The sequence below is a fragment of the Siphateles boraxobius genome, unplaced genomic scaffold (genome assembly GCF_051911475.1).
Source record: "Siphateles boraxobius isolate OS27281-9 unplaced genomic scaffold, OSU_SipBor_1 5, whole genome shotgun sequence".
Taxonomy (NCBI): domain Eukaryota; kingdom Metazoa; phylum Chordata; class Actinopteri; order Cypriniformes; family Leuciscidae; genus Siphateles; species Siphateles boraxobius.
In genome coordinates this window covers 34,476,914-34,501,164 of record NW_027509141.1, presented here as the reverse complement: position 1 = coordinate 34,501,164, position 24,251 = coordinate 34,476,914, and the positions used below count along the sequence as shown (strand labels likewise).

Below are 24,251 nucleotides of genomic sequence, written 5' to 3'. Positions count from 1 at the left end.
ATGTGATTAATCACAATTAATCAATTTAAAAGCACTAATATATATATACACTATATAAAGGTGAATACTTCAACTTTTAATGATTTCTAATCAGGGTTCCCAGACCAAATGAATTTGCATGACTTTCTTGCTCCTCATGAAAGCAAGATTAGGATTTTTACAAATCATGTTATAAAGATAGCATTTAAAAAAAGACTAATTTTGAGCTGATTAAACATTTTATATTCTATCAAATGTCCTGTTCAAAATATTTATATTCGATATCTTCAGGTTTTCCATGAATGTCAAAACCCTGATTATTTGAGTAAACAGAAATAACATTTCACATCCAGCAACTCAGCCTTTGCTAAGCTCCGCCCACCCCGATTACAGTCGCTCGCTCAGATGAGTTTTACAGAACGTCCCATAGGAATGAACCAGAGATTCCTGTGAACAGCATGATTTGCTGTAAAATGGGCTCATAAAGTGATTAAAATCGAACGGATTATTCTTATGAGATTGGAAAGCATATTGTTATATTGTTAAATTCCACAGTAACATGGTTAAAATAGCAGTTTGATTCAGAATGGATGCAAATGCCTCTCACAGCCAACTAAAAAGAGAAAAACCTCATTTGATAGCCATTAACTAAAACGTTTGTGCAAGAATGATCAAAATATAGGTACCTTGTGTCACTATAAGTGCTTTTCCAATGTTTTATGAGGCTTGTTTTATGAATTTTTTTTTTTTTAAAAACAATCGACAGAGGTAAACAGCTAAATGTAGGCTATCAAGGAACTATTAACAATTGCATTCACTTACAGTTGAAAAGAACTAAAAATATCTAATAATAGAGTGCTGCACGAATGAAGCATTTTTGTAGGCCAAAACCCTATGCTAAAAAGTTAGCATTTTAGCACTTTGTGCTCCATAGTCCTGAAAGCAGAGCGTTTTGGAAAGTGTTTTTTGATTAAGTGCCTGAAATAAGGTCTGTGGTTAACACAAAATCTAAATATTTTCAAAATACATCAGTAATACCCCCTTGAGACTTTTTAAAGAGTTTTTACTTGTTTTGAAAAAGGCGATTGCTAACAAGAGTCTAAATAGGACCACAGAGGCTGTCAGGACATTAAACGTCATCATTTAAACAGGAAGACTCATCTACTCACAAGTCGCTTTTACATCCTCGTGTTTAGAATCGCTCTCCTGCAAACTATTCAAACTTTCAGTAGAAATGTTTTTGTAAATAGAGACTGAAAGAGTTTTTGAAATCTAAGGGCCTGTTTACACCTGGTATTAAGAAAGTCTTTTGGTCGATTGGATCACAATTGGACGACGCTACATACAGGTGTAAATGAGGTCTAAACTGTTTTGAGCTTGTCCACTTTCAACCACTTCCAGAGGTAGTTGAAAACGCGTTCGACCTGATTGCTTTCGTAGTGTAAATGCTCATGTGTTCAAACAGCTACAGAAGAAGCTACTCCTGGCCTACTGACCTAAAGCATACACATGAGAACTTGAAGAGCTCTAGACAGACGGGATTAAAACTTTGTTGGTATTAAGACCCAAGTTTGGTTTGAAGATGAAAACCGTACCAAGCACAACGTTCTCTCAACATTCCTGATTTCTGACACACACTCACAGTGTTTGGTTGGTCTTGCGGTTGTCAGAGCAAAAACTAAAGCTGATCTGCTCTATGTATGTTTTTCCGTCATCTCCGGGTGCGTTCTTATGTCAATTGCGTGAGCTTATTTTGTTCATTAGATCTAAAGATCTGAAAAAAGCCCATACATTTACCCGCTCATAGACCTTCCCCTCGAAGAAATCAGGACAGAAGTGGGCGAAAGTGGACAAAAGAGAAATTTATAAAAGTTGAGTTCATTTGTAAAGATTATCATGATGAACAAAACAGGAAAAAATTATACATTTTTGTTGGTCACAGAGCTTATATTCTGCAACAATCCAAAAGCCAATGGAAAAAATCTATTGGGTCAATCAATGCAGTGGCAAAGATTTATATTTTTACATTTTTTTAAATGTACATTTATATCTCTACAGTGTGTATTATTACTTTAATTTGATTAATTAATAATTAATATTAATTATTACAACGCCTTAAGGGGTAAAGGCAAATTTGGCATCTTTCTCTCACCTGACCAAGGTAATCATTCTCAAATATAAATTTTTTCCTCTTTTGGAAAGTCATAGAAATGCTATAGTGGATTTTTAAATGTTTTTATTTGCTATTGAGGCAAAAGGAACACAAACATTTATATTTGTTGTTGTTTCCATACACCACAATAAATGTTTGACCAACTATAATGACTTCTGCTTCTGGGAACCCAGGAAATATGAAAAGTCCATATGGCTGCAAGTTACAGTGAACTAAGATTGGTCAATAATGGGTTTGAGGCGGAGCTTAGCATTTGATTGACACTTGCCACACACTCATTTGCAATCTCACCTGTATTGCTCCTATATTCTCCATGAGCTGGTCCGTGTTGGAGGCTCCGAGGAGCACAGAGCTTACGCCTTCATTTCTCAGGCACCACGCTGGAGACAGGCAGCAAATATGTTGAACATATAGCATAAAAAATATCACTCACAACATATGTCACACACACCCCACCCTTAAAGCAAAACCTACCCATCACGAAGCGATAAATGTTATATTTAAAACAAAACATGAATATATATATATATATATATATATATATATATATACACACACAAATTAAGCCATTTCCAAAATTAAAGCAGCTAGTTCTCCCACTCCTACACACACTGACTGAAGCATCTCAAAAAACACACAGCAGTTGCCAGACCACTCTGTTACCATGGCTCCCAGCACCAGGACACACCGAGCGCTCAAAATCAGAGCTGCGTGATCTTTGTTTGCAGGAAGAGGAGTGATATCTGCAGGAGCGCAGAGGAGGTGAAGAGGAGCCATGCTGACCGCTGCCGTTCCCTAAACACGGTCCATGCAACACCGCGCGCCACACACAGACAGGAAGGAAACTCTGTGGGGATTTCAATCCCTCCTGGGAGTTTGTTTGTGTGTGTGTATGTGTGTGTGTGCGCCATCTGTTGCACTGGCATTCCGTGTGTTGGCACTGCGGTGTGTTTACTGTACTGGTGTGTGTGTGTGTGAGTGCGGTTGGTTGCGTTTGTAAAACGACAGCCATTTGGAAGTGTGTTCTTATTTTTCAAGGCTATACTTAGCTCTGATGTTCTTCATAAATCAGACTACAGAGGATTTTAATGGATTTTATCACTTTAGCCCCCTAACAGATTGCTTTGTTTGAACACACACACACAAATGCAAAATGGTATACAATCACGCCTACACTGTAACAAAAGATTTCTGGGAAGAGAAATTGCATAAACTAGTGTTGGGGATTAACTAACTTTTTTTCTTCATGTTTTTTAAATAACGTAGCTTTTCTAGTACGTTGTAACCTGACAAAACACGTCATCAGCAGTTTTTATGTCACATAGATGCATTGTACATAAGTGAGCTGAAGCAAAAACCAAACACTCTCCTAGAATGTCCTCTCTCCCAAGTAGCTATGGGAAACTATGGGATAAGCTATGGGATTCATTTCAGTGAATCGATTCGTTCAGATGGTCAGTTTCAATGAACTTAATATATATATTGTAAGCTCCTCTTATATATATATATACATACATACACTTCAAATATCTATAGTGCAAAGATACTTTTGTTAGTAACTTAATGGAACAACTTTAACTAAATAAAAAGCTTCACTGTAGTTTAGCTATTTTAACAAGCTACTCATAATTTACTGTGTAAAACCAGCCTCCTTAGCACTGTCAATAACACACTGGATGATGTCATCCCTCAAAATCATCTGCTCATTTACATCCCGGTGCAGTTCATTAACCCTCACAGCAGATCTGACCCACAGCACTATTTTTAAATTCATCGGCAGTCGTCTAAACGAGCAGCAGTGGCTGTATACCGGCTGTGAATCGATTGGACACGCTTGTGCGGGGGAAGTGGGATCTGCAGTGTTTGGGAGGGGCTGGCAACCCAGTAATGAGGTGCGAAATGTAATGTACGACTGCATTAAAGGCCAGGTGAGGGAAGGGGACATGATTCTATCGGCCGCTGCTCTGGGACAGGTCCTGTCAAGATTTTTATTCCCCTGCGCCCCGCAGTCGATGAATCACAGAGTGTGTGCCGTCACATACAGTGCCAATTTACCACTCGGATAGGTCGGAAAGATGAGGGACTTCCTGAAACTTTATGGATCCGAGTAATGAAGGGTATCAAGACCAGGGTGGGCGGTGTGACGGTGGTATAGAGGTATGACGATAGAAATGTGTTTTGCTATACCATTTATACCACGTAAGATATATTGGTGGAAACACAAGTAATGTGAAAAACATTAGTATAATACAAGTTTTACAGTTTTGTTTAATGTTTTTTAATGTGAAGCAATTTTCACACTTTTTTTGGGGACAGACGTTTTTTTGGGACTATTTGATAAAATTATTACAAATAAAAATAACTAATAAAAAAATTAAGACATACTTTGTTATTTAATATTTGTTACATAATTTGGAATATTTGTTATAATTATTTAGATAATATAATTACTACAAAAAATAGAATAAAATAATAAAAAATAAAATTATTATAATTTAAATAAAAGGATTTTTGTAGATGTATATTAAATTAAATAAAAAAATACTTTCTAAAGTCACTTAATTGAATGGATTGTCCCAAAATATTGGTTACCACATAATTATATAATATATCATTTAATATATAAATGATGTTTTTTGTTGAATTTCCACCAAAAATAAATAATATATATTGTGTTATACACTGTAACAGTGATGTAAAATTGCTCTGTGATAAGACTTCGGTCCTACCGCCCACCCCTATTATCAGCTCACACATTTTGGTTGAATCTGATAGTTTTGCCTTTAACTGGATTATTACGATGTTCAGCAGACTGTGATCACAAGCTCTCAAGATCAGATTACTGTACTTTAAGAGGATGTACTTAAATCAAACCGTTGCAGCTCTTCGTACAGCAGATATTTCTATGAAACGTTACACTCCAATCTCTCTTTAAAGCATTACACAACACTTTCCATCTCAGACACCACACTGAACATCATTAAACACTGTGCGAAATCAATTTTAAACTATTACATTTATCACTACATTTAAGCAAGAATACTATCCTACGAGTAACAACCTTCCATTAACAGTTCCCTAAAAGCCACAAACGGATCGCATTTGTTCCTGAACTCATCCGCAGACGAACAGACGCCTCCGCTCCGGTGATGAGATGAAGTACCTCATCTAAAATACTTTCTAAATTCACTAAATTGACTGGATTGTCCCAAAATATGTGTCACCACATAATTATATAAGATATAATTTCATATATAAATGATGTTTTTTGTTGAATTTCCACCAAAAAGAAATAATATATTGTGTTATACACTGTAACAGTGATGTAAAATTGCTCTGTGATAAGACTTAAAGCATTACACAACACTTTCCATCTCAGATACCACACTGAATATCATAAAACACTATGCAAAATCAATTTTAAACTATTTTAAAGAGCTCTATGTATGTATCACTACATTTAAGCAAGAATACAAAGCTACGAGTGACAATCTCCCATTAACAGTTCCCTAAAAGCCACAAACGAATGGCATTTGATCCTGAACTCATCCGCTTCCGCTCCGGTGGTCTGAGGAAGGGGAGGATGAGAGGGGGAGAGGATGAGCGAGGCACAGGACGGACGGACAGACAGACAGAAAGAGAGAGAGCGGCAGTGTGTCTTTGGGTTAGGCGTACCGATGGCTAGCTGTGGCAGCGTGCAACCCAGCCGCTCAGCGATTGCCTGCAGCTCTTTCAGCTTCGCCTGCTGGCGTCGGCCCTCCTCGCTCAAGATCTTGTCCTTCAACCACTGGTAGCCCTGTTAACAACACAGCACACCTGCTCAAAAACAGGGGCCCACGCCTACAGCGGTGCACTGACATACACACAGAACACAGACACACACACACGCTCTCGGACACGTAACAACAGCACCTGTGTGGGCGAGGGCCTGTTTTTAAACACGTGACTCTGTCCGCCCAAAAGCTCAAACGAGCAGAGATGAACTCGCTCGGAGAACTTTAGGGGGGTAAAGAGATCTTATACACGCACACAAACATAACATGACTTTAGTTTTGACAAATGACAAGTTTTTTTTTTTTTTGCAGTAAAATGTAGTATAAATTATATATATATAAAACACATTTCTATAAATTTAAAGCCAACATGAAACATTTGCAACTCATTGAATTTGGTAATGTGGGATATTTTCAAGTGTAATCAGTGATTTCATATAAATGAATATTTATAATTGTAAAATGTATCCAAAAGGTATCAATTCCTATTTTTGTTGTATCTTTATGGAATTAGTGTGCATTAAATTACTGTGTTAAATGGCAATGTTTTAGAAAGGCTAAATACCTACAATAACAGCATAAAACAGACCAGTGTTGTTATTGTTAACTAAAACTATTAAAAAAAGTGTTTTTGCTAAATAAAGAAATATTAAAATTAAATATTAAAGCTGAAATAAAATAAAATGTAACTGAAATAAGTTTAAATTTAAGTACTACAATAAAAATAATAAATAAATATTAAAGAAAGCAATAAAAATGACAAAGACTTAAAATTATTACTAAAATAAAAATTACAATGAAAACAAAAATTATAAAAAAAAAGCTAATTCAAAATAAAACTGGCTATTGGTTAGCCCATTTATTTACAACTAGTCTGCCTAGACTAAGTCACGTTATTGATGTTATTGAAGTTATTGATGATAAAAAAAAATTATGAAGTTGAGTAAATGTCTGAAACTAGTATATTTTGACTTCATGTTGACTTTAAAGTACAAACTAATTAGAGGATAATTTGTAGAGAATAGAAAAAAGCAAATGTTTGTGCGTGTGCTAGACCAGGATAAATAATCCAGGTTCAGGTCCATTATTAGTAAATATTAATTAACAGTGGAAAAGGACCAGTGTGGTCTAGTGATCTAAACACTCACGGGTCTCTGAATCAAACGGACCCATCACTGTTCAGAACACCAGCACGGTTCTGTTATAGTCAAGTGTCAATCCACATGTACGTTACACAGAGGTAACAAGAAATCAGGAATGTTTAACAGTGTGACACAAGACTACAGGAGGAAGATGATGGGTCACAAAAACACCAATGAGCCAAAACATGCGACTACGCCAACATACAGCTCGGGAAACGGGTGATTTTAATGTGCACTTGTGTGTGTGGTTTAGTGTGCTTGAAAGAGATGGACACACAGATAAAACAAGTGCCAATCCTCCTCAGAGTTACCATAGAATAGAAACTCATTCACATAAAGAAAGAAATGTTGAAGATCGGGCGTGTGGATTCATGCCATCAACAACAAACACATCTACAGGAAAACACCCAACTATAGAACCTGGAACACACGGAACACATCCACATTAGAACACCAAACACAAAGGAATCACATATGAGGTCACTAATGTTTCCAGAGGACCAGGACGAGGAGGAGACAGAGAGACTCATGGGATATGTAGTACCTTCAGTGAGGCACGAGAGTAAGCTGGCACCCCGCTGTCGTATTTCCCTGAGATTATCCCACAGGCCAGCGGAGACCATGTCATCGCACCCACACCTGAGAACACAGGTCGAAACCAATTGAAACGGTACGTTTGTTGTCGTCTGTACGCTGATTCTCTGGGAATGACAGACAGCAGCATCACTGACCGATCTTATGGAAGAGTTCAGGAAGCTGCACCTCCACTTTCTCCCTTTGGAACATGTGATATTCTGACTGTTCGCAGATTGGTGGAATCTGGTTGAACTGTCGGGCCACAGAATACGCTTCCTACAAAACATGAGTCAAATGAGAAGGTTAGTGTTCTGAAACCATGAATGCAGTGCAAATAAACTCAATTTTAAAAGGGTCATTTAACAGAAAAATTTTTTTTCCCACCCGGACCATTTATTGAAACTAAACTATAACAAATAAATTGTAAGTTTTTATTCTGAAATGAATGTAATGGGGGAGAAAACCCCTAAAAGGGTAACTAAACCCCTGGTCAAAGCCTGACTCCACCCACTGGCAATATTTGAAAAATGCTGGAAAAGTGGGCAGACCCCAGCGGAGATAGAGGGGACGATCCGAGGGCGGGGCTGAGCGGGGGGTGGGTGGGGGGTGAGGGGGGGGTCGTGCACCTGAGACCCGCAGTGACAGCTGCTGTCAAACTAGCTAAAATGGAGTGATGCAAGTAGCTTTGCAACAGAGCGGTCATTTGAAGTCGAGAACTTTTCTCCCCCACCTTCACCTGAAGTGGAGGAGGGTGAATTGTCTGTGGACACCAGCTCAAACTGCGGTCTTAACTCCCGCATCGCGATCGGCATCCGATTATTCTTATATTCAGTCATTTTGAGGTAATTTTTTCCAGGATTATTATTACTATTACGTTCATTATATTTTACTGCTATGTGAAAAAAATAATCAGCAAATCGCCCCGGCGCATTTGTCGACACCGGAGGATTAACTTTAGCCTAATAAGAAGGAACATAAATTGTGATTAAAAATATATGCTCACTCACATCATGACGCCGCTGCGGTGGTTGAGTTCATGCAGGAACAGCAGCGTTTGGCAGCGCAAGCTGTGTGGAGAAGCCCATTTCCACCTCCATTGCGTTGGAGAAGCAATCCCACGTAAAATGCAGGTTGCACACTGGAGCGATAGGCGAGATTAACTACCTAGGTTACACGAAATAATCTAAATAACTATATAAATGCTATGCTAACTATATGCTAATATATTTCTATCCGTTTTCAATACTCGTAATTCCAACTCCTGACTCGCTACAGTAGTTTTGACGGAACCAGATGCTTTTATACCAGGGGCTGCCAAGGGCGTGGTGAGCTCGCACCAAGGGCGTGACAGAGTGACGTCAGAGAGTATTCTACGTCAGAGAGCTGCAGGAGCTTTCCGTTTAACCTGAAGAGGGCAGCACTCAGACGTTTTTACACCATATATTTGAAAAGTAAAACACTTTATACCCAAATGTCAAAAAATGTACTTGAATCAATGAACAGCAACTAAAGTAACTAAAAAAAGTTGTTTTAGTGTTTAGTTACTCTTTAAAGAAAAAATACAAAGACAACAAATAGATATCATGCATTTATAGTCTGAGTCATAAACAAATGAATTAAGATTTAAAGAATCATGAATGATTTATTAATTCATTAACAAAATTAGGGATGCACCGATTGACCGGTCATAAATCTTTTATTTTGGCTGATTTTTCCAGAAGTCCGCCCGCGTGCACAGAATACTTTGGAATAATTTGCGAATATGTCATTTGTTTGGAAGCATTGAACTGGAAATGCAAAGGTAACAGTAAGAAGAGTAGAGGCCGCTTTCCTGCGCTCGCTGAAGTTGCGTGAGAGTACCTGTCGGCACCCTGCACTAGCGTAGACAGTGAGCGTTTGTATGTTCAGCTCAGCTTCTCACGTGTTGATGAGAAATGAAACAGACTAACGTGACAATGCTGAAATGCTTTTTTTTTTTTTTTAGAGAAGAACTTGCATGCACTTTTGAAAAGCTAGAAGTAATCGTCAGTTCTGTATAGGATGATCATTTTTATGTTACCTTAAAATTACATTGACTTCCTTTGATTTAAAAAACACCTGCTGTACCATCTTTGTTTTACTCGTTGCACTAAACATTATTTGATTTAACATTTTAGAATAATTAATTGTTTTTGGTTTAGTTTAGTTTCACTGGTAAATACCTTTTTTATTTACACCGAATGTAAAAGCAAAAACAAATGCTGAATGCTGATTAAATAGCCAAACATCTTTGTTTGGATTGTTGAATGTGTGTTGATTGTGTAGTGAACTGTGCAGTTGTTGCTGTTAATTTCAGATGTTACAGTTATTGTTTTTAACAGTCAAAAGCCAGATTGGCCTGTTAAATACCAAATAAACATCTTGATTATGTATACTTATATTCTTTCTGGTTAGTTCCTTAAAGAAAAAAAAAATAACACTGGGAATACTGGGAATCGGCCAGTATGTGTGTAAAAAAACAGTCTCGGAATTGGCCATGAAAAATCATGATCGGTGCATCACTAAAAAAAATCACTAGAATCAAAAATAGAAGACCCATATTAATGCCATTGATCTGTAAAATACAGTAGCAAATGACATTTTTAAAGTGGCACTTTATAACTGCATTCTCTCCATTTTCTTTACTTCTAATCACTATTAGCATGCTCTTTTGTGGAAATGTTTTTATACTACATAAATAACTACTTAGACATTTGTAAAAATAATAAAATGTCAAAAAAATGCAAAATTACAAGAACTTTAAATTTAAAATAAAAACAAAAACAAAATCAAATTTTTAAAGTGAAAAACTTTAATATATAAAATAACACTGGTTAATGGTTAGGACCAATTATGAGATGAAGGGACAGAAAACCAGTAAGCATAACTTAGACAGCGACTTGAGTTGACTGACGAGGCGTCACTGAACATGAACAACAGAGCGTTGTTTAACATCGTCACTGTGAAACTGTTTGTCTGACTCAGTGTGGTGCTGTTTTAGGTCTCTGATACACCCTGTATGCAAGTTTAGACTACCTCACTGACAGTACCTATTTAAACAGAAGCATCTTTATATTGAACAAGCGTTTAAAGAGCTCTTGAAAGGCTCTTCGGGAACAAAAGCAGTGAGTGGTGATGATGATTACAGGGGTGAGCATCTAAAAGTTAGGAGACTGACTCACCATGATTTCCATCGGACTCCAGCGTGACGTGCCCCAGTACATCGCCATTCCCTGATTGATCACATGGGTCATCGCCCGCACCGTTTCTGCCAATCAGACGGCAGATTTTCAGAGATTTACCGCACAATACATCATGTCACGGTGCCATTAGAATGCGTCACTTTGGATGAACGTGTGAAATATTAACAAGAAAAAGAAAAGAAGCTCGATTAATGCAAGGTTGGGGAGTTAAAATGATAAATCACTTCTGGATTGAGCCTGGAGAATTTAATCAATATATGTGAGACAAAATACACAACTCATGCTTCAGGTCAATATGACTCTCGGCTCAAAGAAACAAAGCTTCAAATGAGGGCTGGGTACCTAATAACCCACGCCAGCGATGGTCAAACATGAGTCTTTTATGAGCTAGACAGTCATTTACTGCCTTCGCTTCACTAAATGAAATCTGTCTAAAAGCGAGAGAAAGAAACTGACTACTGAATGTCGAGCTCTTTAATGACAAGAACAGCAGATGTCTGCTGACCCCCGAGCTGTTTGTGTTTCAACCATTGAACTGTGTGAACTTTCTAAAGGGCAACTAGGCTAATAAAAGAAGAACAAATAACATCTTTGTCTTGGTTTTTTAAAAGAGCAGCCACCCCTTCACCTAAAAACATTGGTTGAGATTTAATTTTCTTTGGCGACTTACAAAAAGACATCAGGGCAAATCGAAAAGATCGCCTTGCTTGCATTTTAAAAGTGAGCACCACAAAGTAGCATCTAATTTTGTATAAACTTGCTTATACAATTAAAAATAAAGGTTGCAAAAGGGTTTTAAAAAAAACTTTATTTTTATTAGTATAATCACCTCTCCTCAAAAAGACACATGATTTGAGGAATCAATTGACCTATGGCTAAGCCACGCCCCCTCCACTCACTCGGACAAACAGTCAACATTCAGTGACGGGCGCTATGGCAGCTGTCAAAGTAGGAGACATTTCACAGGAGGCAATTGATGATTTTTGGAGACAGAAAGATTATGTAGATTATATTTTGGTAGAAAGTTGTCTAAAATGTTGTGCTTCAATATGTAATAAATGGTTCATGATCAAATTAAATATGTACAGGTCTAAGTTGCATACGTTTCCAGGACAAGCCTTTTTACCATCTTTACCAAGATTACCTCTCCGTTAGTTTGGTGCTACAGTATTTACATGAATCATTCAGCACAACATTGCTAACATTTGTTATCTCGGTTATTTTATAGATACGTTAATGAAGCTAAGTGAAGATGTACAACCGAAACTAACGTTAACGTTTTCTAATGCTAGGCTAACGTTACCTTAGAGATGTTAAAGATAACGTTCAAATACGTTGTTGACTTCACTGAACAGACGTAGACATACTTATTTAATTTATCCACGTTTAGTTGGTGTTGTGGTCTACCGTATAACTTAATCCAGACACTTATCCCGGTTGAGATGTGGGTTGGGAAAGGGTAAAAAATACACACGTCGCCCAGCTTCTCGGGATACCTAGTGACGGAGTTGCATGTACCCCATGCACACCGTTTGACCATTTTAAACTTAAAATGACAAGAAAAAACATATAAAAACGAATGAAAACTGACTAACTGCAATGCATTTCAATGGACGAGGAAGCAGAGAATGTCCGAGTGTATTGGGAGCTATGCGCACTGTGATTGGCTCATCGTGTTTGGGGGCGTGGCTGGAACACAAACTGAACAGATGAGTTACAGTAGAACAAATGAATTGAGATGTACCTTCCATGGGTGTGTTGGGGTCTGGTCTGTTTGCAAACACTACATCCACATATTCTAACTGCAATCTCTCCAATGATGCCTTTAAACCTACAGAAGAGAGACTCAAATCAATCCAGCACACAATTAAACCAGTTCTGTCAACTACTGTTCTATAATACATATGATTTGTGGTCTACTCACCTTCTATAATGTGTTTTCTTGACAGTCCTCTCTCTGTCTCTGCTCTAGAAAACAACAGGATATGTACTGTTATGCAATTATCATTAATGCCATATTTAGTAAATTATATTAAAAAGACATTACTTGGTTTGATATTAGAACTGAGGCCATGATATTTTATTCAATGCAAAATATAACATTCTATTTCAAAGATTTAAATGTTGTTTACCAAAACTAATAGAGGTACATTACCCATTTAATCATAACTCATAAGTGAAAATTATGCCTCCTGAACTTCAAAGTTTCAAAAGTATTATTTGTATCATACTAGAGCTGCATGATTGATCATTCATACATAACAATGATTCGCCTGTGTCTATTTAACCTTCAAATCTGCGTTGCTGTTTCCCAAGAGAAAGCGGTATTATGTATAGGAAACAGCTTCACAAACGGTCACACAGTATCATTATTTCTGTTACAAATATTCAAATTATCACAGAAGTACTGGGATAAAAGTTTATAGTTCAGATATAAACACTGATGTCTATGGAAGTGATTATAATAGAGCAAATCACCTGAAAGTAACTTGCCGCTTCACTAGGTGAAGTTCCGCCACTAGATGGCAACAAGTTACTGATAAAAAAAAAAATTTGTCATTGAAACATTCAGCCAAGAGATTTGTTCAAAAATGCTGATTCATCCAGTAATAAAACAAGTGAAGTCTTTATGAGGGAGTCATTGAATCAATCATTCAAACCGATTTTCTTTACAAAATTCATTCAAATTAATTTAACATTTTTAAATAGACTGCAGCAATTAACATTTTGTCAGAACCTCTGGTAAATTGCATGTTATTTTGTTTAGTTGTTTGTTCAGAATCATGGGAGAATTGTGATCTCTGTTTGAAATAAAAAAATCTTGATTCTCAAATTTACCAGAATCATGCAGCTCTATATCATACCATTATTCATTTTATAATAAATAATAAATATACATACTTTCCACCCCAAAATATTTTGGTTGTAATGACTAAACTGGAGCGTCTGCAAAAAAGAAAAGGACAATTATTTTGTCACACTATTTGAAAGACTTTTAGGAAGCAACTAAGAAATTGCAAATAATTACAAATGAGTAACAGCTTGTGGTAACAATTTTAATTTACACACACACACACACACACACACACACACACACACACACACACACACACACACACACACACACACACACACACACACACACACACACACACACACACGGCTGTCTAAATAAGGACATGCAACAGACATCTACTGGTTTTATGTAAAGCTGCATATATATATATATATATATATATATGAAAATGCATATTAGGTTTAGCTTGCATTACATTACACAAACATATATCAGGACATAAACTGCACAACAAACACACACACGACCGCTCTATAATTCAATATCCAGATGGGACATAGCACCAGGCTACAGGGCTTTAATAATTTATACTCTTGCCTGTCTTGGGTTGCGGTGGCACAATCTCTGAGGCACTGGGCCGAGTTATCAGCACAAGATAAGAGACAGCCGAAGAAAATGAAAAGCTGTATGCTGTTAATGAACATACCTCCATCCTTTCTTCTTTATGATGTTGCCAAGCACCATCTCCGCCCTGCAACAGAAAACCAGATGGTTATCGGACTAATCCATCATCTTATTGACATCTACAGCCAACAGAACAGGCCACTGAAGGGACATTTCCAAGTGCTGTAAATCACCTCTTCTAAGACAGGAATATAATACAATTCATGTAAATTAAAAACCACACTTCCAAAAATGCCAAAAGACTACATACCAGGTATTTTCATATTCAGGGTAGTTCCTTATGGGGGTAGAATTGTTCCATTATTCCAAATAAATAGATTATGATCCACAAATAAATGTAAAGAGATTCACAAAAATATATCAAATTCACAAATAAATAGATTAAGATCCACAAATAAATGTAAAGAGTTTCACAAAAAATATATAAAACTCACAAATAAATAAAATTAGCTTTGCGAATAAAAATCTATATTTACAAATGTGTTTTATGCCCAACCAATCACGTTAGGCTTTACTCTCAGGGCGAGAACTAGCTGGATCTGATTAATTCTGCACATATTTGCACCCCTGAAAGCAGCTGTAATGGGAGCTTCATTCAAATTAGCTGTTTGTGTGGTTAAAACACCCCGTTTCCAAAAGACTGTTGGAGTTTAGGCTTCTTTATATTTATTATTCTTTATTATTAACTCAGGATTACACACAAATGATCATCAGAGATCCGAGCATCATAACCCCCTCTCTACCGGAGTCAAGCGGCGCGTCAAAAGCTGCCGTAGCAGTTTCAAATCATGTAAAACTAACATGTTTGCAATGTTAACACATTTTGCCCATGACGTCTGTTTTCTTACCTGAAGATATATGACGTATAATCTTCTTTATTGACTATGCTGGAAACATGAAAATTCATAATTCGTGATAGTGTCTACACTGGACGCGGCGCAGGGCGATACGATGATTCACTGATAGTAAACGGATGCCCGTTCTTCTTCTGAAGCGGCTACTACACGCAACTACACGGAGGACACATCATTTGCACATTTGCTCCTTTGTTTGTCCAATGTAGAAAGCCTCACACGGGGTAGACACGATGTAATACATTACAAAATGGACGATTTTGTCTTTTAAAGCACAATCGTTGTGACAAATAGGTATAGGACATAAATATTATGTCTGCTGGGCATTTCACTTTTAAACGCATGTTATAGCCTATATTTAATCATTAGATCCACGGACCTGCTATTTAAAACTTGACTGAAGAAGTGGGAAAAGCTGTTGTGACAGTAATTTCCCCAATATTACACAAACTCGCGTATGTATCACGCGGCTGGATCCAGTTATTCATTAGTCAGCAACGTATTGATGCTTTTCTGTTTTATCATGAATAACGTGATGCTTCCATAACGCGTTGTTCCCATAACGTAAGCGCTGTTTCTCTGGCATTTTCAAAGGCTCATAAAAATGTGTCTTGGCTTGATACGCAGTCTCATGGTCTAAGTCTAACGAAATCCAAATTTTAATCATTTTACTGAAGCAATATTATGGGTCTTTCTTAGCCTACACTTCCTATTTGAGCCAATGCAGATGAACGAGCAAAGTAATTTCAGGGCAAGACCACCCCGAGTGTAAAGCCTAACGTGATTGGTTGTAGCGAGAACGTGCTACGATTGGTCAGCTCAATGTGGCCGTTATCTGATTGGCTTAGGTAAAGGGTGGGTGGAGTGCACTTATTTGTGGATTTGTCTGCACGTCGACGCTAGAAGTGTTTCAAAATCCACAAATGCGTGAGGGGATTTACAAATGCACAGGAACCGATTCACAAATAAATGCCAGGCAGAGTTGTGTTTGTGGTATAAAGAACATTTGTAAATATATTTTTTATTTGCAAATCTCATTCTATTTATTTGTGAGTTTTATAATTCTTTGTGAAAGTCTTTACATTTATTTGTGGATCTTAATCTATTTATTTGTGAATTTGATATATTTTTGTGAATCTCTTTACATTTATTTGTGGAACATAATCTATTTATTTGGAATAATGGAACAATTCTACCCCCATAGTTCCTTGCCATAAATAAGCAATAAAAACTAGGGCTTGATATTCATACTTTGCACGTGACATCACAAGTGCTGGCTGGCAGGCAAGAACGTCGTTCTCTTGCAATGAAACTCAGTAAACGAAGGATCTTGCCAGGACGTCGCCAGTTTTAATATACAAAAGTTGATGTTTTGAGGTGTAAACGACATGCCAGATAGTTGTTGTACGATTGGATGCACTATTATTCAGCATAATCGGGTTATGAACGTGCATGTAAACGCGCTCATTCCCCGAAAGTAAAGGTAGAAACGGACTGAGCTTTCAGCATCTGTCGCTGCATTAACGCCGCGTTCTCTCAGAGACGACGATGGATATAACGGTATAGCGACTATCTTAATTTACTGGCTTAATATTTCTCTTGTGGACCTACATTAATGACAGTAAAAAATTAGAAGAATATTTCTTTTTAAACAAGTTTTTGAAGCTGCTTTTGATTTTACAGATGGCAGAGTTGTGCTGTTCGTGAACTAAAGACTGTTTTAGGCCTATATCATTTTAGTGATATTATTAATATTTAGTAATTGTATTGTTTTTAGTGTTATTAGTGTCATTAAACGTTTTGTTAATGTGCTATGGAAACAAAATAGCCTCACTATACTGTCTGGCCACTGTTTGTCGCCATTTTGTCAGCGTTTGTTGCCCGCCAGGTATCCATGGTAGTCACGTGACTGCAAAGTATGAATTGACACAAATTTCACGATTCAATTTGATTCAAAACACAAGCTTGTGAGTAAGGTTTAATTCTTATCTCGATTCAATTCAATTCAAAATTGCTTCATTTTGATATACATCAGGTACAGCACATGTAAATCTTTCAAGGAAAAAAAATCTCTTTCAACTAATGCTCCTCTCTAGAGTTTATTTATCTAGCTATCGATCTATAGATCCCTGATGCAAACAGCTGTATATTAAATATCCATTATGTCCCATCTGTCTTTGATTGTCATGTCATGCATCAATTTGCATTCTGCGTGGACAGGCAAATTGTTGAAAACGATGCTCCTGGTTAGAACACACAGTGAACCTCAGACAGCACATTCAGATTATTCATGGACTGTCTGATCTATATCACAAAAAAAAGGAATGACTAGAGTTTTCTTAAACCAGCAGGTGTGGCTGGCTTTACACAATTTCTGAAAGTCTGGGTGCTCAATGACTTTTGGCTGCTTTGTAACGCATGCATTGGTTAAATCTGATGCTACGCAAGACTAGCATCTCCAGTTACAGTTGGAGACAGTGCAGACATTTAAAGCGATAAGGCACGTGAATGAGTAATTAACAAACACCTGGGTGCTAAAAGCATATTTAACTCCCTGAGAAATGTGCCTACTTTATATCTGCAGACAGGGATGAGTGTCAGTAACAGCCTGGAGACTAAAAGGCTCTCTGGCAGCCATTAGTGCTGCTGAAGGTGATAATTGGGCCCAATGAGGATACAGATCGGGTTGTGATTTTCCCGGTGAGTGAGATCTCTCCCAGGCCAAACAATGAACCGTTGTTCTGTAATTTAGTCAACTCTCCAAGACGCCACAAATCCCAAATCTCTCTTAAAAATCCTTCTGGAATCTTGTTTTTCCTTTCAAATGTTTGATGTTATGGGAATACAGAGAATATTAAAGGAATATTTTTAAAATACCACTTTAGTGCTTCTCTTATTCGCCATATTGTGAAAGTGAAAGAAGCAAGACGCTGTCACGCTCCAAAAACAACAAATATTACAATATCCATTCTCTAACTACTAACCCTTAAACAATAAAGTTGGGGGGACATGTTTTCATTAATTGAAATGAATTTGAAGTAAAATAACAAAATAAATATTAAATGAAAAACTTAGAAATGTTAACTTGGCATCTAATTGAAATAAAATAAGTTGAAGTGAATACTAAAATCACTAAAACTGACATTGATGTAAAATAATACAGTAATAATAAAAATAAAAATAATAATAAAATGATTAAAAGCACACAAAAAATTGCTAAAACTAAAATTAAAGTGAAAATAAAAGCTAATTCAAAATATTAATACATACTATAACAGTATTTAACAATAAAATAACACTGTCATCAGGTGAACCAACATCTCCATGTATTTTCTTATGGACAAACGGTTCTAAACGTAAATATAAAATGTGCATGTTATAAATTGCACACAATGAATGGTCATTATCATAAAATAAACCCAAGCATAACATAAAGCAAACCTGCCCACTGTCAATAATCCATCTTATACTGTATATGTATGGTTGTGTGCATATACAGGTCCTTCTCAAAAAATTAGCATATTGTGATAAAGTTCATTATTTTCCATAATGTAATGATAAAAATTAAACTTTCATATATTTTAGATTCATTGCACACCAACTGAAATATTTCAGGTCTTTTATTGTTTTAATACTGATGATTTTGGCATACAGCTCATGAAAACCCAAAATTCCTATCTCAAAAAATTAGCATATCATGAAAAGGGTCTCTAAACGAGCTATTAACCTAATCATCTGAATCAACTAATTAACTCTAAACACCTGTAAAAGATTCCTGAGGCTTTTAAAAACTCCCAGCCTGTTTCATTACTCAAAACCGCAATCATGGGTAAGACTGCCGACCTGACTGCTGTCCAGAAGGCCATCATTGACACCCTCAAGCAAGAGGGTAAGACACAGAAAGAAACTGCGGCGTGCCATGGAGTCAATCAGCCTGTGGCACTGCTGAGGTGTTATGGAGGCCCAGGATGCTTCGATAGCGGCCTTAAGCTCATCCAGAGTGTTAGGTCTTGCGTCTCTCAACTTTCTCTTCACAATATCCCACAGATTCTCTATGGGGTTCAGGTCAGGAGAGTTGGCAGGCCAATTGAGCACAGTAATACCATGGTCAGTAAACCATTTACCAGTGGTTTTGGCACTGTGAGCAGGTGCCAGGTCGTGCTGAAAAATGAAATCTTCATCTCCATAAAGCTTTTCAGCAGATGGAAGCATGAAGTGCTCCAAAATCTCCTGATAGCTAGCTGCATTGACCCTGCCCTTGATATAACACAGTGGACCAACACCAGCAGCTGACATGGCACCCCAGACCATCACTGACTGTGGGTACTCCAGTGCTGCTTATCTGTGGCCCAGGTCAGGCACTTCTGCCGCTGTTTCTGGTTCAAAAGTGGCTTGACCTGGGGAATGCGGCACCTGTAGCCCATTTCCTGCACACGCCTGTGCACGGTGGCTCTGGATGTTTCTACTCCAGACTCAGTCCACTGCTTCCGCAGGTCCCCCAAGGTCTGGAATCGGTCCTTCTCCACAATCTTCCTCAGGGTCCGGTCACCTCTTCTCGTTGTGTAGCGTTTTTTGCCACACTTTTTCCTTCCCACAGACTTCCCACTGAGGTGCCTTGATACAGCACTCTGGGAACAGCCTATTTGTTCAGAAATTTATTTCTGTGTCTTACCCTCTTGCTTGAGGGTGTCAATGACGGCCTTCTGGACAGCAGTCAGGTCGGCAGTCTTACCCATGATTGCGGTTTTGAGTAATGAAACAGGCTGGGAGTATTTAAAAGCCTCAGGAATCATTTGCAGGTGTTTAGAGTTAATTAGTTGATTCAGATGATTAGGTTAATAGCTCGTTTAGAGAACCTTTTCATGATATGCTAATTTTTTGAGATAGGAATTTTGGGTTTTCATGAGCTGTATGCCAAAATCATCAGTATTAAAACAATAAAAGACCTGAAATATTTCAGTTGGTGTGCAATGAATCTAAAATATATGAAAGTTTAATTTTTATCATTACATTATGGAAAATAATGAACTTTATCACAATATGCTAATTTTTTGAGAAGGACCTGTAAATAAAGAAATTAAGCAAAATTATATAAAAAAATTTTACCACAGAAGAGTTATTACTGACCATTCAGAATCAAGCATTCCAGAGTTGTGTAGTCAATCGATCAAAAAGACGTATGAACATTGATTCAGTGTTTCAAACTGATCCAGGCTTTACATGAACAGAAAGCTGTTGAATAGCATGCTGTGGTGCTTTGATTTAGTGGTCATTAGCTGAAAAGAGCGGTTCATTAATCCACATGAATGTACGGCCCACCGCTACACCGCACTTTCTAAAATCAAGTCCCAACTTCAAAGGAGGTTCTTGAGTCGGCAGAAAGTTGTGAATGAGAGTTGCTCTTCTTTATGAGGATATCTGAATATGAATGCTAGTATTCTTGTGTTAGCATGTCGAACAGAGACGCACACGGATGCGTGAGGGGGCGACTCAGCCTGTGTTTTTGTTTGCTTATGTTCGAGGAAGAGAAAGACAGAGAGAGAGGTGACAGAAGCTGATGTGTGCACATGCCAGGGCAGATACACGCGTGTGTGCCAGCACATGTGTGTGTGTATTTGCAGGTGAAAGCATTTTGGTGAGATATATTTAAGCAGGGGTGTTTGTCCCGTTACGGCACGTGGGTTTAACACACTGCATTGACCGCAGCTGTATCGTAGATGCTGCCAGAGCCGTGTTTATTCCAAATGGATAAATAAAGCAGACCGTCCCACTCTCATGTCTTCCCACTCTTCTCACCGCATCAGTGATGCCCACGCCCAGCACTGAGCTAATGACAGCACACATTACCAACTGCTATCCTCACCTAATTTGCAGTGTATTTAAGAAACATCATGTGTCAGGAAACTTTCCTTGTTTAGAGGAAGGAAAATGTGTGTTCTAATATGGATTTCACAGCACTGTAGGGAATAACTGCTGAAATTAACCCATTGATTTACACGCGCGTTACTGTCAGGATACAAATCCCTCAAATTGGAAATACACTGTATCTCAGCAACAGGGTCCAAAATTAAGACAAAAAATACCATCAGATGTTGACCTAGGATCCCTAACATTTAGGGAACATTCTTTGAGTCGCCAAAACTAAAACCAGTCGCCAAAACTAAAACTGCGAAAAACATTATTTAGGACAATGTATATATGTATATATATATATATATATATATATATATATATATATATATATATATATATTACATATAATAAAAATAATATTGTAATGTAATTATCACAATTTTAGTCTTGTCTCCGTCACGTTTTGGTTTGTTCATGTCATGTTCCATGTCTGTCATGTGATTCCCTGTTTGTCATGTGATCCTGCCATGTGTCTTGTCATTGGTTAATCGTCTGTTCATTGTTCACAGGTGTCCCTTGTATTGTCACTAGCCTATATTTAAGCCTATTTAATGTTTTCCATGTGTCCTGGTCAAGTTTTGTTTCACTGTAACCTCTGTTGTGTAAGTTCATATTTATGTATTCTTTTGAGTTTTTCCCCATGCCATGTTTTTGTTTCATGTTAGATCTTTTAAATAAACTGCACTTGGGTTCTCATCAACACTTGCCTTCAGTGGATCTTTACATAAATTATATTATATTATATTATATATATATATATATATATATATATATATATATATATATATATATATATATATATATATATAATTAAAATATATCATATATGCGAGAGATAGTGTCTTAACTTTGAAAAATGGGCCTCTGGACCTACACATGAATGAAAAATAAAACAGAAAGGTAAACATTTAAGTATTTTATTTTACTACATCTCTTTGTTTTTTCCTCATTCTCTACTGACATATCGACATATATGTTGCTCATAGTATCAGTTTAGGTCAGGTAATCATATTCATTGTTAAAGCAGGATAATCCCACTGATTACTGTGCTTCATCTTGCTCACAGCTGATAAACTCACTTGTTTGAAACATTAAGAGATGCTATCATTTCAAGTCTGAAAACTGTGATATTCAACATAAAAGTAAATGCACATGACAGTTTAGAGCCCTTCCCTGATCTGGTGGCTTTGTACTGAGTCTTTATGACAAGTTCAACACAAACTCCCACGCAAGACACAGACGAGGAACACCATTTCCAATGATGCTCTGGGTCAGCTGCCATTTGAATTTTCATTCACCTTTTGAAATGACCCCTAGTTTTAAAGAAAACTTCAGGAGAGTCCATGCTAAAAGAATCAAATGAACTTATAAAACTGACGACTATATGTGACATTTTCTAAAGAGCAGCACCAGCACCACAATGCTACAGTGCTGTGAATAGTTGCTGTGACGTGCCAAATATGAGCAAACGCTACCAATATTTGAAATAAAAAATACTCAAAGGTGGTCTGCAAATTTTATGTAACCTTCTTCAGATATTACATTACTTAAAGGGGATGAATAATGCCTATTCATGAATTCTGACTTATTTACACTGTTAACGTGTCGGATTCTCATGCAAAAAATGGCCAAAGTAAAAATAAAAGAACCCCCCCCCCCCTGAATTGGACCCTTCTTCAGTGTTTGTATAGGCACTTCTCCTGAAAGAGCACATGCACACATCAACCAGAGAGAGAGAGCAAGAGCAAAGACCCTCAACGTGCTTTATTCGGGTTATGGAAGTCGTCGCAGTGCAGGACTTGCTCGAGAAACATTTGTCATTTTGTTTTTAGACCACGAAATCAACAGTGTCACCAAAAGAAGTGTGTTTTTGGTTCTGAGGGAAAGATAACCTTGTTCAGCTTCTCAAAAAACCAAGCGTAAGGGAACCAGACAAAGTGTGAACAAACAAACAAAGAACAAACAAAGTGTGTTTGTTTGTTCCCGGCATTTCGGTGACGAATGTTTTATAAACAAGGCCCAGTTCGACGCTGGATTTGCAGATCGTTTGAAACTGTAATATGGAGCAGTCCCAGCGATAAAATATTCCGGTCATCGGAACCACAGGCGGTGAGTAAAACTGCATGAAATGTCTGTGTTTTGTTGGCAATCAATGCCTAAGCTCATTAAGCTCCGCCCACAGCACGCCTCCAGCAGCTCGACTGTTTTCAGAAAGAATCGGTACAGTGTATCTCTCTTTTACAAATCTGATCAAACTAAAGACTCTTCAGACATATGAAGGATGCAATACTACTTTATAGGTACTCAAGGTTAACATGAGATTGACCGAAACTGTGTATTATGTGTTCTTTAATAACTACACAAGATAAACAAAAAGAACATGTTTCAGCACATGGCAATACTACAGTCTACAAATACTAATTTGATGGGGTGAGCTGTGTGTTAATTTTGGCGCACTCACTTTCCAGCAGCGTAGACCTCTGCCGTGTCGAACAGATTGATCCCGTTCTCGTACGCCAGAGTCATCAGCTGCTCTGCCATCTGCCAGAAGGATTGAAGACAGAGGAATACAGTATTCAAGGTGTTGCAGTCTATTCAATTATTAAAAGCTGTATTCTGCATTGTGCCAGTCTAAAAGTCATCTTTAGTTTAAGTACATTTACAGTATATGCTGGCAATAAAACACTACTGCATGCTAAATAACAAAGAAATAACATATTAAATATTTAATATCAAAGCACTATAAAACATTTTGATACATAGTCTGAATAGTTTTGTTAAAAAAATGTATTTACACAACAATAAGTTCAGTTGAATTGTTGAATTGCAATATTATGTAATCACATTTGTTTTTTCTTACACAGAATCTGATCCTGTGCATATTCCGATTTTTTTACTTTATAACTGTGTTAATTAAGATATCAGAGTTTTTTTTTTTGCCTTAAATTTAAAAAAGTTAATTCAGGATGTTTTCATACATTTTAAGGATCCACAGACATTGTGTTTAAGGGTTAATTTACCCAAAAACTTTACTAACCATCATTATTTCTGATTCTAAACCAGTATATTTTTCTTCCATATTTAATTCAAAACATTCAAATGTGTTGTGCTGCAGTCATGAGACAATTTTTTTTTTTTT

General features: G+C 37.2%; 1 protein-coding gene across 7 annotated transcripts in view; it reads right to left on the bottom strand.

Moving 5' to 3' along the window:
- Window positions 1-24,251, bottom strand: part of LOC143711947 (voltage-gated potassium channel subunit beta-2) — a 119,114-nt gene that overhangs the window by 748 nt on the left and 94,115 nt on the right. For 5 of the 7 annotated variants that reach the window (XM_077204150.1, XM_077204148.1, XM_077204149.1 and 2 more), the window contains 10 exons: window positions 23,574-23,653; window positions 14,368-14,412; window positions 13,766-13,810; window positions 12,789-12,832; window positions 12,609-12,695; window positions 10,844-10,929; window positions 7,799-7,919; window positions 7,612-7,706; window positions 5,828-5,948; window positions 2,444-2,532 (listed from right to left, as the gene is read on the bottom strand). In XM_077204150.1, the coding sequence (XP_077060265.1) occupies window positions 2,444-2,532; window positions 5,828-5,948; window positions 7,612-7,706; window positions 7,799-7,919; window positions 10,844-10,929; window positions 12,609-12,695; window positions 12,789-12,832; window positions 13,766-13,810; window positions 14,368-14,412; window positions 23,574-23,653 (813 nt within the window). Of the gene's footprint in view, window positions 1-2,443; window positions 2,533-5,827; window positions 5,949-7,392; window positions 7,488-7,611; window positions 7,707-7,798; window positions 7,920-10,843; window positions 10,930-12,608; window positions 12,696-12,788; window positions 12,833-13,765; window positions 13,811-14,367; window positions 14,413-23,573; window positions 23,654-24,251 lie in introns of those variants that run through there. The other 2 variants (XR_013194940.1, XM_077204152.1) reach the window with 2 other exon arrangements.